The sequence below is a fragment of the Acipenser ruthenus genome, chromosome 15 (genome assembly GCF_902713425.1).
Source record: "Acipenser ruthenus chromosome 15, fAciRut3.2 maternal haplotype, whole genome shotgun sequence".
In the NCBI taxonomy this organism is placed as follows: domain Eukaryota; kingdom Metazoa; phylum Chordata; class Actinopteri; order Acipenseriformes; family Acipenseridae; genus Acipenser; species Acipenser ruthenus.
The window spans coordinates 22,320,355-22,335,854 of NC_081203.1; the positions used below are offsets into that span (position 1 = coordinate 22,320,355).

Genomic DNA, 15,500 nt, shown 5'->3' on the forward strand with positions numbered 1-15,500 from the left:
TATACAAAAATGAATAAAAAAATGTAATAAAAAAAGTTAAAATTCAAGGGTACTGTTAAATGAAGAGTGTGAAGTTTGAATCACAAAGATTTAATTCTAAAGAATATCAGTTAACCCAGGCAGAGAAACAGATTACAGATGATAGAGGGATTTGGTAGAATTTCAATCTTAATATTTGCTTTTCATTTAAAAGGTCTCCACTGGATCTTCAACTGGAAGCTTGTTCTTAATATAAATCCTCATGCATGGTTTCTGATTTCCACAGGGGTGCATTCATTTTAAATACGAATGTCTTTCAGATCTGCCATGGCAGGAAAAAGGTCTTGTGGCTCCTCAGTCTATTTAAACCCCTGAAGAACCAGGCTGATGAAAAACAGGTCAATTGTATAGCTCTTTGAACCATTGCAGGCTTTACTTTGAGCTTGACAGTGAAAAATCAAATAACTACACAAGTTACAAGCTAGGTTTGTGATTTAGCTTACATTACAATCTGGAGTGGTTCAAACTGCTCTGCAATGGTCATCCCTCACATAGAGAAACATTTGGTCAATAAAAATGGGTATTTCACTACATTTTAACAAGTGTACTGCTCTTTTTATGACTGGCCTCTGTTTTGTTAATCCTGATGGCGTACGGAACTGAAAGGTTGATTTGACTTACTATTTTTTTAACCTTGACATTGCAAAATAAAAAATATTTTGGTGAACAAATCCTGAGTGAGGATATTCTTTGTTGCATATATATATATATATATATATATATATATATATATATATATATATATATATATATATATATATCGAGCACCAGATTCTAGCGAGTGTTGCAATGTACCTTGACTTTACTACTTTTTAACAAAATGAAAGTATATTTTGAAAGAGCAGGAGATTTTGTATGCTACAAAAAAAAAAAAAAAAAAAAAAAAGACTACTGTAAATGGCAATATCATCAGAACGATACCTGCATAATAAACCTTTTCTCAGGCATGGTCAGCTCCTTTGTCCACACCGCTGTCTGATCTATGGGGAGGGGAAAAAAAATACATTTGCAATTATAATGGCTAAAACTTTACAGAAAGCAAATACTCTAGGTCCATTTAAATGCATAAATTGTATTTTTTTGTTAATAGAGATTTAACTGCCATTTCTAAGAACTGTAAGTCTTAATTAATGTCATTCAGATACATACTGTATGACTTTACTGTGACATGTTACAGTATAGCCTCATCAATCAATCAAATTTACTTTATATAGCACCTTTCATGGCAAGGCATCCCAAAGCGCTGCACAGTAAAAACAAGTATACAACATAAAAATAAAAAAACATTAATACTAAAACATTTTTTTAAAAAGTACAAAAAAAAAATACATTTTATATTAAAAAAAAAAATCTAAAAACAATCCAATACACAATACAACAATATAACTGACCACGTAAACAGCCTTATACACAAAGCAGTTCAATAGACCATCCCAGTCTACAAACAGGCCTTTGTGTAAAAATGCTGGAATTAATTTCAGCATCAGATTCATCAGCAAGATACGGACGGAATTGAGCAATGTTCCGCAGATGGTAATGTTACAGACTTAACTACAGCCGATACATGAGGCTTCATCAACAAAACGCCAAGACTTTTCACAGTTTGTAGTCATGTAAAATATTGGGTGGAAATGCCGCTTTGGCAATAACAGTCAAATCTATAATGGCCACTCATAGGACAGTGTGAAGCCAAGGAATCACCAATCACTAGCAGTTTTCAGCAAGTTGCTTTAATAAAGAGTATTTTAGCACTCTCACATCGGCAATTTATTTTTTAAAGTCTGAAATAACGGTCCTGTGTTTCATGGGCTTAAAATGTTCTGAAATTGTAGACGTTTAATGAAAGACGCATCATATTACAAAATTAAAAAATCCAATCGTCATTACACTACTTACCCATTGAGATGGACATGGGCCATGTTGTTTGGGGCAATATCAGTGCAAACTACTTACAGTAAAACGCACTTATAAAAGAGAACCGATCAACGACCAACATAAAGGTTGGCTTTAAAATATTTCTATCAACTCCTGCTTGGTTTTGCTTGCGTCAAATACATCACGGCCCTTGGAAAATCGAGCTGTAAATAAAATATATTCTGTATCAATGCTCTAATGTACTTCAAGGGTTCGGAATTTTTTTTAATTTTTTTTTTTTTTTTTGGGGGGGGGGGGGGGGGAAGCTGGTCAGATGGATGCATTTCCCCCAATTTGTAAATGCATTTTTATTTTATGCGGCGTTGTATGCTGCTAAGGTCTTTTAGGCCACGGTTGCTCGTGCAGAAAAAAAAAGTTTTTATATATATTTTTTTATCCTTATTAAAAAATGAATTTTAAAACGGTATGCTTATTTACCTGGCTGCCAATAACCCACGTAGTCGTAAGGCATGGAGACGTAATGCTGAAAAGCACCAGGCCCCGCTTTCAAATGCGCGTACATTTTTTTCTCTAACGACTCGCTCGTGTTCTTGCTTTTTTGAATTTGCCTGGCAGTGCTGAGTGTTAGTGTGCACTATTGGGTATTTAAAGGTGCAGTGCCCCACTCTCATGCACGAATTGACACTGAAATGATGCATTCTTCTATAGTTTAGTCACATGGGCACTCAAACGATGCACATTTTGTTGAGCTCGTTATAATTACCAATCCCATTCTATAGTATTGCCTACATCATCAGGGTTACTGTACAGCTCAAAGCTCTTTCCAGCTCAGGTCGCAATTAATTATACATTGTACAGGAAATACGTTTTTGTTTTGCTTAAAATACACTACTAGCGCACTAGTATGGTGATGACGCTTTCTAGTAAAATAATTAATAATCAGTACTTGACAATGGCAATAAAAAAAAAACATGCATAATGTCGATTGCAAACGTCGTATAAATGCAAGGGGACAGTACAAAAAACAATAACAATAATTATAAAAGCTGAAATGGTTTTGAAACAGTAAAATTACAGCTTAGTAAATATGTACATTCTTTGTTTTGTTTTCTCAACATACCTCAAATTTAAATCAATTTTGAACAACACGCAGTTACTGATGTGTTACACTTTTAAAAAACAGGTCTTAACATCCCTTTTCCACAAGGTGGCGCTTGATCAATCTTTGTTTGCAGCTGAAAAAAATTGCATTATGGGGTGCCATTTAAAAAACATGTGAGTAAAGAAACAAGAGACCTGAAACTCTGAGGTAGGGTCTAATGATATAAACAGCCCCTGTCATTCACTTTTGCCACAGCTCTAGTTCAGTAAGCATTTTCTAATGACGTCTGCCATTTTTTTGTTGCTTCATAAAATACACTTTACTGTTAACACACATAAGACATGTTTGTATAAAAGCCATGTGTCCCAGTATATTGAATTGTGTGAATTGGAAAGCTGAGGCCCCTTTTTCAGTGTAAGCCCTGATAGGCCACTTGCCCCTAGAAAGATTATGGAGGATCTATTTCTATCTGTAAATATTTTTGGTCGCTATGCCAACAGTCACAAGGCAGGTGGGAGTGACTCTACAGCAACATCACCAGATTCTTCACTGACTTCACAATAAGAAGTTATATAGTATGATGAGGACATATCCAGAGGAGAATTATCTCTCACAATTCCAACAAGCAAACAGAAACTGAGAAGAAAACACTTTCAATCACTCCCAACAATTATACACAGACCAGGAGGCTGAATGAAGATTTGAACTGTGTTTTGAAAGGTAACTGAAGGTAACTGCACCGTTTCATGCCCTTCCATTTACAATATGCCATTGTCCCGAACCCAATCGGGGGGGGGGGGGGGTCGTGTAGGCGTTTCTCTTGACAGCTTTATTTAGTTCACAGACTGCATTCTGTAGAGACAGCACTTTTGTCACAAGGCTCTTGGGCATTGTTAACAGAACAATGCTGCTTTCTTATAAGAGGCTCTCTGCTGTCCTCCAGTTCATTGGATAGATTTGAAATGTTAGTCCACTTGTCAGAAACACTGGTTTCATTTCAATAATGTTGTCATTTTTCTTAAGTGATTCATTCTAAATCTCAACTTAATTCTGCAAAATCATATTTAGACAGGATTTAATACAGGAATGACCTTATACGTTATACTGTGGCGTTATACTGTGGCGTACTATGTTCAAGCACAGCAAATCACAGATAGAGAAAGTATGGTCAACCATGTAACTACACTTCAGAAAATGGTTAATTGCATATTAATTAAATACTTATTTATGACACTCAAAATTAAAAGCTACCACGTGGTTAACTGCAGCAAAGCACTTAAAAAATAATAATAATCCATAGTTAACAACCTGCCTGTCCATCTTTAAATGATTATTCTTGAGGCACACTAGGGAGTGATGGGATCGAGTTATTTATCCTGAAAGATAAATTCATACTGGTACTAAGATTAATGAAAGCACATGCAGAAAGGAGCTTGACCGTCTTGTCTTTATGAGTGAAATCATTGCAGTTTACATACCACAGTGGGATGGAAAGCCCTAAAATTGGGTTATCAGTTAGATCTGAAATTCAAGGCTGGAACATGAAAAGAGAACTCCACCTAGTTAGTGTCTGTAAAATGATCACGTTGAATTGTTTTCTCAGTGCTTGTCTAGTTCCTCCAATATATAAAGACCTGGGGCACCTGGCACAGTGAATCATGCAAATAATATTTAGAGACTTGGTAAAAGAGCCCTAAATAGCATATTGTTGCTGATGTGTTTTTGCCAAACTTTATAAGCCAAGATATGAGGATGTGGAAACACCTGCTGTAGTTTTTTCATCATTCAATGGAATGAGTAAAGGGTCATTCTCTTATAGTTTGTCTCAGAGGATTAAGATTTTCATGGTAAGTGATGTGTGCATTCTTGTTGACGCATGTGTTTGAACTGTATGAGTAGATGCTGTGTACCTTGTTTTGCTCTATCTTTTTCTTTTACCACTAAACTGAACTTGACCGCTGTTCTTCAGTCCATCTTTTTTCAGATGAAGACAATTACTCTTACAGATGGTTTTAGATTTAAAAAATCCATAGCACATAAAATATGAATACAAATAAGACTTATAATAATAATAATAATAGAAAGAACATCTTTGAATGGCTACTGTAAGTGACCAAATGATGAAAACAGCAGCACTATTTAATTATCCCCTATCTTGAGACCTCATTAAAAAAAGATGACGTTGGTCAGAGGATGCACTGTAGAGAGAAGTTAAAATATTTTGCTCATACTTCAATGGTGGATGACATTGCCAGGTGAACCCAGGACAGGGACAGGCACGCATTAAAATGTAGATCATCTAACTGGGAGATGAAGGCTGCATGGTGCAGCTTCACCTAAATGCAAAACATACTACAGGGCACTGGTGCTATCATCAAGCAGGGACATAGCAATACCATTTTCACAAATATTTAACTCATGTACTATTTAAAAACTTCATTAATAAAGAAACTGTCGAAGACTCTAGCCTTCTTAAACACCAGTCAATGGTTGTTTCATGATGATCAGCCTTTACTGATTTTAATCATAAAAGCAGGTTTTGAAAAAAAACATTCAAATTACTCCTGAGTTAAAGCTTAGTGAAAGGGGAGCTATTTGTTCAAATTGGTTTTAACCCACCATCTAATATGCATGCTGTTAAACTGCACTATTTAGCAAATGTGAACCTTTACATAAGCCACAGATTTTTGTTTTTTAACATGACTACTGTGTACCGTACAACTGGCTGGTGCATCTCTTGTAAATGTCACTTGGTACCAAAAAATGACCGTAACTTTCAATGCCCATATGTCTATATATTGCAGTTTATAAATCGCATATGAGAAATCAACCAATCACCATTAAGGTGTCAAAATTCTTGTACATCTTATCTTGTATCAGTGCATAGAAAATACAACTCAATTAAAAAGTGAAAAAATAAAATGTTCCTGTCCAGTACCAGCTTCGATTTGCTGTCCTCTCCTTCCAACTGCACAAAAGGACTCCTTTGCTGCAGTAAGAGGCACCCTACACATGATGTACAATGATAACTTATTATTTATTGTAATGTCTACATTTTCAGAAAAGAACAAAAAAACGATTCTTTATGAGGAGGTTGACAGCTGTGTAACATAGCTTGTTACATACTTAACCATGCAGTACTTTCCTGGTTATGCTTTACAGCATTTATACCATGCTGCTCTATGCATTACTATGGTTTTTTTTTTTTTAAAGTAAACTTATAACCTGTTTCATGATGTTATGTACTTTTTACACAAATATAGCTTTATAATACACAAAAAATGTAAATAAGCAAACCCACTTTTAAAATGTGTTTCTTTGAAGTATATCGACTGAGTTTGAATATCTTTGAATATGCCGTGCCAGGCTTCCACAAAACATTGTTTGTCTAGTTTTTAGAACGAGTTACTGTACTCATCCTCAATCATTTGAACTGCATGTGATAAAAAATGAATAATGACCTCTGTGGTAAACTTTTCATCCTTGCCATGCTGCTCTGAAAGTGAATTTAGAAAACAAACCGCTTATTGAAAAACACCAAAAAAACAGAAGTGAGCTGTGCTTTTAGGAAAGCATTAGCACTTTGACATACCAGTGACTTGAACTCTTGTGTTTGTTAACATTCAAAAGCCAGTTTGCCACAGTAAATGTGCATGGTAACCTTGCAGTTTGCCAAGTTTATTACTTTGCTTTATCATACCTGTCTATGCTTTACCATGCTTTCATTATGCATTATTACACTTTGCTGTGCTTTTACTACGGGAAACTTTTATAAGGGCATTGATATTAATGTATTCTATTTATTTTTCCTTATATTCCATTTAATTTTTTGCTTGCTCATGTCACAGTGTGAGGAGAGCTTAATTCTTAAGAATATGTGCAAATGTACTGTATTATAGGATAAAAAGAAAACATGACTGCATAATGCAAAAATATTACTTTTGGAGTAAAGATGTAAAACACTTGTGATTATATCCCTTGCTGGCATATGATTTAACTTTCCATCAGACATTGTTCTTTGTTTATTCTCTTAGAACCATCGCATGTCCGCTTTTTTATCTACTCAAGATCCTGCTGGTGTTAAAAGTGTTTACTGGAGTTTGAGAACGTGTTCCAAAATGGTCAGAGATATACTGCTTCAAAGAGCAACATTTCTCAATTACAGAAAATGATGAAAATTGTGGTCACATTTGCAAATGGTTTTATGGGTTTTGATTAGCAGCTGAACACTCAAGACTGCTTGACAATTGTAACCACAGCATATGCTCTGTTTCTCCCAACTGGTCCCCTTGCTTCTCAGGCTAAATATCTCACTGCCTTGTGACCAGCGGGCGGCCTCCCTCTTTGACAGACCCTCTGGGAACAAGCGCTGTCTCCCACAACTGAGGTTCATTTTAGGACATCAGCACCACCCACAGAAAGAATGAGAAACTTTACTAGCAAAGAAAAAAAAACCCTCATACTCAACTTGTGAGATACATGCCACAATGCTTTGGAGGAAGAACATTGTATTGCAGGCAGGGTTCAAAAACTGTATTGCACCGCCTAATTGATTTTGCTAGTGACACGTTTACCCAAGGGGAGGGCTATTCAAATTCCACAACAACTCTTCAGATGCTCTGCGACATGTATAAATACAAGAGAGAAACCTGGCACAAACTAAATCTAACCAGTTTTCAGGAACAGGTAAGACATCTATCTCATAGCACTTCAGCCACTGTTGTTAGGATTTTTTTTTTGTTGTATTTTTTACATGATAAGAATGTATTGTCAATTTGTAGCCTGAAGTTTTTTGCATGCAACTCAACTGTTCTATAACTACAAATATAATTTTGTAATACTAATCTGAAATTAGAGTTTGTGATTGGGTATGGGTTCGAAATGTGTGAACTCCAGCAATGAACAGCACTGTTTTTTTTCCTGGTCAATTGGTCATGTTGATTTAAGAGACAGTATTGTTTATCAAAGTGTTGATAAATTGGACAGTTTGAATTTAGTGTTTGTTCTCTTCTCTACACTTGTGTAAACTTGTGCTAGGGTTTTAAATCCCAGCTGGGTATCCAGTAAGAAACAGTATTGGGGAAGTTACTTTTAAAAAGTAATCTGTTACAGTTACAAGTTACTGGAACACAATTGGAACTAGTTACAGTTACAAATAGTTACTTTTTAGGCACAGTTTACATTTTACAGACACATTTAATTCTGGCTGTAGCTTGAATTATTCTTTGAAGATCCAGCTATGAAAACTCACCTGTTCCTTCCTCTGATGCCGTTTTCTAGAAACATGATAGGAAAAGCGTGTTCATGTTACAGTATGGGTTGTCTTGCACTGTTGAAACGCTTTCTGATTCCCATGTCATGCATTAGACATTTTTTAAATGTCTGAAAAGGCAACCATTAAAGTAACGCATTACATAGGCTGTCTTGAGATAAGTTGAAATAAGCTTATAAGTTTATTGAGGGTTTAAAGCATATGAAACATTCAATATACCAAAACCCCTCAAGATACAGCAAGAAATACAAAATAACAAGGGATATCCATCAAAATGACGTATATCTGTTTTAACTCACCGTGGGACCACAAAATGGTATACCAAATACAACACAAAATAATTTTCAGCAAAAAAAGTGAATGTGAACATCACAAGGTCTCTTTCATTACAAAAACTAAAGACCACTTTTTATATTTGAAATATATATGATTACAAAACATATGCTTCAGGAGAACCCCTGAGTTTGTACCATATGCAGCTGCCTGAAATCTGGGTGTGGCATGCATCTGAAAGAAAACAAATGTCAAACTCTCAAACATCCCCATGTAAAAGACATCTGTAAAAGACATCTAATCTATCAATCTATCTATCGATATATATATATATATATATATATATATATATATATATATATATATATGCAGTATCAACTATAAGAAATGTATTAACATTTATTTTATTTCCACTGTTGCGTAATCACTAGAAAAATGATCGATGAGTTAAAATGGAACAGTAAACAGAACAATCACTATATGATTAGGCACTGTATATACAGTCCTACTAGTTATTCAATAACTGCTGAATGCTTGAAAACAGCCCAACCTGCATCCACTGTGTCGCAGTCAGTGTTGGGGAGTAACGCATTACTGTAATCTGATTCTATTGTTCAGTAAAATGTACTGTAATGGTTACTTTTTCATACAGGCAATGAAATGTGGTAACATATTACATTTTATGTGAAAAAGTCACATTTGCAAAAAAAAAAAAAGGAAATCAGAAAGTGCTTCAACAGTGCAAGTCAAACCTTACATGTCACATGTATGTGCTTTTCATATCATCTTGCTAGAAAATGGTGTCAGAGAAGGGAACAAGTGAGTTTGATAGCTGGGTGTTCAAATAATATTTCGAGCTGCAGCCTGACAAAACTGAAGAAAAAGATCTCTGTAAAATGTGAACTGTGCCTGAGAAGTATGTAACTATTTATTTTCAAAGTAATAAGTTACTGTATCTAGTTGCAATTTTGTTCAAGAAACTTTAATTTTAAAAGTAACTTGGTGGCACTGGTGGCAGTACAGAACAGCTCCAGGATATTAGCAGGCAAAATCCAAACACTGGGAGACACCTCCGAACTGCTCTTCTGTTTCAGTTTTGGGGAATTTGTATTGGAGTGGCACATCTATCATACAAATATCCCCTGGCCTGCCCTTGTCTGAATGATATTTAACACTGACAGTTTAAACATGCCTTTTCTCTTTCTCTTGCCCTGCAGAATACTTCTTTATTTGTTGTAAACCCCAACTAGCAAGTCAAAATGAGCGACGCACCAGGTAGGTGTGAGTTGCCGTCATTTTAGTTTGCCTCACTGAACTTTTAAAGGGGTAGATCTAATTAAATAAATGCATAGCTCTTAGTTGTTGTGCGGTTTCATTCGTGGTTTCATTCGCTATGTACTGTAGGTCTCACATATACAGGTTTGAACACGTTATAACCGCGTTGTTGATGCTAAATCATTGGCATACGTTTAAGTACAGACTTGACAACGTTTTTGGATCAATCCGCGACTATGAACTGGATGAGCATTGATGGGCCGACTGACCTAAATTTGTAAATTATGTTTCTTATAGCAATTTTTTTTTACTATTATATCTGGTACCCCTGGGCAAAGACAGCTCTCAGTTTGGATCCCATACTTTCAGAAAGTCTGTTTCTTTTGAACTTCATAGGTAATTTTTTCTGAGCAGTGTCTTTGGGATAAAAAACATGTTTTATACATTGAATATATGCAAAAAATGCCTTGGAGCAGGATACCAAAGAGGTTTGGTACCATGTAGACTTTGCTTGTAACATCACTCCATGAGCACTAACTCTCAAGAGTTGTTACAGAAAATGGTGGATAATCTTAAAACAACACAAGGTGTTGTGGCTTGCATTAAGCCTCTAAAGTGAGGTTACCTGCTTCAAGCACTGAGAGAGACCCAACCCTCCCAGTCTCTTATATTCACATCAAAAAGTTTTAAAATGATTATGAATGAAGTGAATGGCAATCATGTGGTTCCAACGTGTGTTGATCGCCCATTATATCGGTAGTGTGGCTCGGAATCAGCACACTATACTTAGAAATACTATATTTTTTCATTTTGATTCCTTGCTGGTGTCTATAACTCCTAGTTTCAAATATTACTGTCACTATCAGAAAAGAGAACCACTGTGATGTAGTGCACTTGTGCATAATGTGTAAATATTGCTATACAAGCCTGCATCCTTATCAGACTACTGAAGACCATTTTGGTGATTAATTTAAAAAGTAAATAAACATATGTATCATACAGGTACTTGAATATATTAGTTGTTGTTTTTTTGTTTTTTTTTTAAAGAAAGTTAATTGCGTCTCTCACTTTTGTATTTACAGAACTCCCAAAAGCGGAACAAATAGTAAGACGATTTAAAAAATCTTTGTGCAGATTGTTTGTTATTATTTTTTATTTTTTTTTGTCACAAGCATCTAATCGTGTCTGTCTCACTGCATCATTACACAGACTTTGGCTCATCTTCTTTTCTTTAATGCTAACAACTGTTCTTATTTTTTTTTCTTCAAAGAAGGAGGAGGAAAGTCATGAAAAAAAGGTAATTTTCTTTGTTATCTGTATTGCTAATACAGGACATGAAAAAAAACCAATAGCTGTCTACAGTAAAACAAAATAGTTTATTTAGTCTGGAGTAAATGCTTGGAAAATACAGCCATTAATGTATTCCTGTTTTACCCTGGCATTGTTATGTACTGGGTGTGCATTATTCTTGATTCCCTATTTTTATGCTTTTATAGAAGGGAAAAGGAGAGCACGGACATGGGCCTGGTGAGCACAAACACGGGAGTGGTGAACACAAACATGAGCACGGGGTAGGGGGACACGATCATAGTGAACATGGAAAGGGAAAAGGATGCTGCAAAGACTAATGAAGACAGCAGGAATAAACCACCCCACTGCACCCCTACACTCAACAATGCACTCTCTGTACCTGCCTCCTCTCAGTACTTCACAACTTTGGTCACCAAAACTGAATGGAAATGGCATGTTTAAAAAGAAAAATAATAAATATTTAACTATGGCTGGTGTAACGGTACAATAAACTTCATAAATCCTTATCTTAAAAATAAAAAAATCTGCTGTGGGTTTGAAGGTTTTTTTTTTTTCCTTTGGCAGGACTGTCTTCATTTTTGCATTTATGCACCACATTTTAAAATAGCGATATGTATTTCCACTCCACCTGCTGGTAATTTAACAAAATGACTCGCTGGCATTACTTACTTCAAGAAGGAACAAAGCATGTAAATCTTCCCAATCCAGTCTCAATCCCAATCTGAATGCTCTATTCATACTCAAGAGGATTGGCTATTTATTGTAACATGACAAGTGTGTTCAAAGCACCTACAGTAACTGTTGAATAGCAGTGGCAGATAAAAACTGCATAAAACATGGCAAATCACAACAATGTGTGGAAATGATTTTGTCTTAATTAGTGGGTAGATGTTGTTGCCTTATTGTACCAATCTGCAATTGTACTTTCATACTTTCTCCCCCGTTATAAAATATTCAAATCAAGCCAACATATCATTCACAAGTTACTGTATAAGCATCACATGCTTTCGCAGATACAAACGTACACATATCTATACAAGAAAACACATAACAACAGTGCATGCTTTGAAATGTAATAATCTCAAAATTGTCAGCTCATTTTACAGTTCAGTGGTATTAATTATCTCTTCAAAAACGTGGCGGTGTCGGTCTGTTAGGATATTGTCTCCACATTCCATAATGGGGTGGTGAAAGGCTACATAACATGATTAAAAATCCTTATTGGACATGTGTAAAATTCTTGAATGCATTGCTTCTTGGATAAGTTTAACCTCATTCTACACATAAAAGCCAGTTAACTAAACGTCCTGGTTTACATCCAGCTGCCACAATATCAATCAATCAATATTTATTTTATATAGCGCCTATCATAGTGGACCACCATCACAAAGTGCTTTACAAGATAGTGAGGAACAAAGCACAATACATTAAATACAAACAGTAAAAAACAATGCAAATACATTAAATACAGGCATACGACATTAAATAAAAGGCTAGGATGTGAATTCTAAACATTGTGGATGCGTGTGTCATATAGAATCATACGAATAAGATGGAGTGAAAAACTGGAAATAGCAATTTAGACAACAGTTAGTAACAGATATCAGGCTTAAAGAGCATTGAATGCAAGAGAGAATAAGTGGGTCTTGAGAGTTGATTTGAAGCGAGCGACTGTGGGAGCACACACACTAAAGCTGGGAGAGAGTTTCAGAGAGTAGGGGCCATGAAGCTAAAACTCGTTAAAATAAGGGTTGGAATGCAATAATGGAGCAACAAGGTGGGTATCTGGTGCAGCAATACAACACACAGAACCACAGGCCACATAATTACCAGCATGCAGCATAGCACACTAAATTATTTCGAAATTCATAAAAAAGGTAAGGGAAAGGTGGTGAAACAAAATAAAATGACATTTGAATCGGTAAAGTTTATGTTAACCCATCGAGGTTCATTATTGGTAGCAGACCATTTGCCCCACTGCAAGTACATTATAACCTTGCTTTAAGGTCTTAGTAAAAAGGCCACCTTTCAATTAAGAGCACTTTTTTACCACTCACCATTGGTAACCATATAAGCCACCTTCAATATTAAAGCTATCCATGTATTAGTAATTAGGCCTTCATCAGTTGTCCCCAACATAGCAAACCACTGTCGAAGAACATTGCTGTAAACAATAAAATTAAAGTCACGATGGAGCATGGTACTAAGCAACTTTATCACAGTACAAAGCACAGGTAATTGCAAATAAATCCTGTTTTAGCCCGAGATTTTACAGTATTCTAAAACTGTAGCACAGATTAGTAAATGTGGTAAGTTTTTGGCTCACAGCTGGCTTGAAAAGTGAAACTTCTATAAAAACCTGAAATATTTAAGTCAACTCATAGCTGACAATATGCCCTTCGCTGAATTCGTATTCATTTGACACTTGTCTAAGAAATATCTGTAGCATTGTACCTAAAACATTTCATTTATTTTTAAATTACATTTCTTGAATTTCAGTGACCTCTTTTTCCTATCACAACTGAACCTATTGGTACAAGTACTTGCTGCCATTTTATTAAACAAACCAACAAAACAGTCTGAAGTTTCTGACCAGCTGCGACTTCGGTAAGAGGTACCGGGTTCTTGGTCTGACATAATTACATGAATACTGAAGGCCTCAGAAGGCCTTATGTTATGCAGCTGCACTTGAAGCCTTAATTTGCATTAACTACATAAAATGGCCATCGTTCGTTGCAAATTGGGACTCGAATATCCCAAAATGTTTTTAGAAAATCCAAATGTAGCATTTTCACAGGTACATACAATACTTCTTGGTGAATGACATCCTCCATTTTGGAGAGATACACAGTGGTGGTACAGTACCGCTGTTTACGGCTGCTACTCTTATCATTTCAGTGCTGTATGAAGTTTCTTTGAGGGTGGTGTCCCGTTGGTACAGGGCCATGCATCGATTACACTTTATTAAGTATTTTAGATTTCAGCATAGATATTACAAAATGTAAAAAATATATAAACAGGAAACTGAGGGCACTTTTCAACTGAAATCTTTATTGACATTTTTCAACCAAATTGTATTTTCACAATAATTTACAGTAATATTATTATTATTATTATTTGTTTATTTAGCAGACGCCTTTATCCAAGGCGACTTACAGAGACTAGGGTGGGTGAACTATGCGTCAGCTGCAGAGTCACTTACAACTACGTCTCACCCGAAAGACGGAGCACAAGACTTGCTCAGGGTCACACAATGAGTCAGTGGCTGAGGTGGGATTTTAACCAGGGACCTCCTGGTTACAAACCCTTTTCTTTAACCACTGGGCCACACTATGTAAGTGCATAGCAACACCTTGAAACTTCCAATATATAGTGAGTTTTTAGAACATTCAAAAGGTTAGTGGGTCTAGTATTAAAAATTACAGTTGAGTGTTCTAATAATTAGCTGGTCACTCTCAATCTGCTTCCACAGCAAATAAACCTACAAGCACAGATGGTTTAAAAGTTGCAAAGCAGTTTTCTTTTAGAGTTTTGGTTTTTTTTTTTTATTAATATAAATAATTTAATCTGGTCTGGATATGTCTTTCTTGGGGGCCATGTCCAGAATATCTTACTAGCCTCTGTAAGAGTTTGTAAGTACAGTAACACTTACAAACCAGTACTAACCATGTTTATAATTATTTGTACATCTTGCTATTTCCAGAATTACGTATATCCTTGCTGGGAGACATAGAGGAGGTGGGCATACATACATAGTATATCACAGTTTTGCATATCAAGAGAATGGCTTGTCTTACTTTAATACTTGCAAAGGACCTTAATTAGTTCCAAGTTATTAACTGCCTTAAACCTCAGGGTATGCAGAGGCCAGTTATTATGATGAAAAGAACGATTATCAAAATGTGGGGAGACTGTATGTGAAAGCTTATATATATTTTTTTACATGTGCACACAGTGGACTTAGGTCATGGTAGTCTAGTTTTTTCCTGTTACTAATATTGTATCTACAGCTATACTGTCACCGACACACATTTCAACACCAGCAACATTATCACTAAAAGACTTTCATCACAATGAAAGGGGGTCCAGCGTTGAGGTTAAGAAAAGAACAGAATTTAAAGCATTGGTTATTAGCACTGCTAGGTTGTTTCCTTGCACAACAACTTTCTTGCAAGTGTTTTTATTTTTTTCTGAGTCTTTATTTTAACTTTGATGAAGCTCATTCATCCGGCCCCCACGCTACAGATTCACTTACTTTACTCCATTTTTTAATAATGATTCCATTTACAAAACTAGACATAAGCAAAATAAATTCACAGCAAAATGACAAGGAACCTGTGATAAAGTTGTTTT

General features: G+C 35.6%; 1 protein-coding gene and 1 long non-coding RNA gene across 8 annotated transcripts in view; one reads left to right on the forward strand and one right to left on the reverse strand.

Moving 5' to 3' along the window:
* LOC117422184 (coiled-coil domain-containing protein 9-like) overlaps positions 1-2,572 on the reverse strand; it is a 42,533-nt gene extending 39,961 nt beyond the window's left edge. For 2 of the 4 annotated variants that reach the window (XM_058987461.1, XM_058987462.1), the window contains exons 1-2: positions 2,392-2,571; positions 961-1,019 (exon numbers count right to left, since the gene is read on the reverse strand). In XM_058987461.1, the coding sequence (XP_058843444.1) occupies positions 961-1,019; positions 2,392-2,476 (144 nt within the window). In that variant the 5' untranslated portion in view covers positions 2,477-2,571. Of the gene's footprint in view, positions 1-960; positions 1,020-1,430; positions 1,505-2,391 lie in introns of those variants that run through there. The other 2 variants (XM_058987460.1, XM_058987463.1) reach the window with 2 other exon arrangements.
* Positions 2,573-3,566: 994 nt separating this feature from the next.
* Positions 3,567-11,681, forward strand: LOC117422539 (uncharacterized). 4 transcript variants are annotated; one of them, XR_009307389.1, is made up of 7 exons: positions 3,567-3,746; positions 4,836-4,863; positions 7,317-7,702; positions 9,779-9,836; positions 10,919-10,941; positions 11,107-11,133; positions 11,333-11,681. It is a non-coding gene; the product is annotated as an uncharacterized LOC117422539 (long non-coding RNA). The 4 variants fall into 4 exon arrangements; XR_009307387.1 differs by lacking the exon at positions 4,836-4,863 and having other exon boundaries at positions 3,568-3,746; XR_004547635.3 differs by lacking the exons at positions 4,836-4,863; positions 7,317-7,702 and having other exon boundaries at positions 3,594-3,746.
* Positions 11,682-15,500: the final 3,819 nt, after the last annotated feature.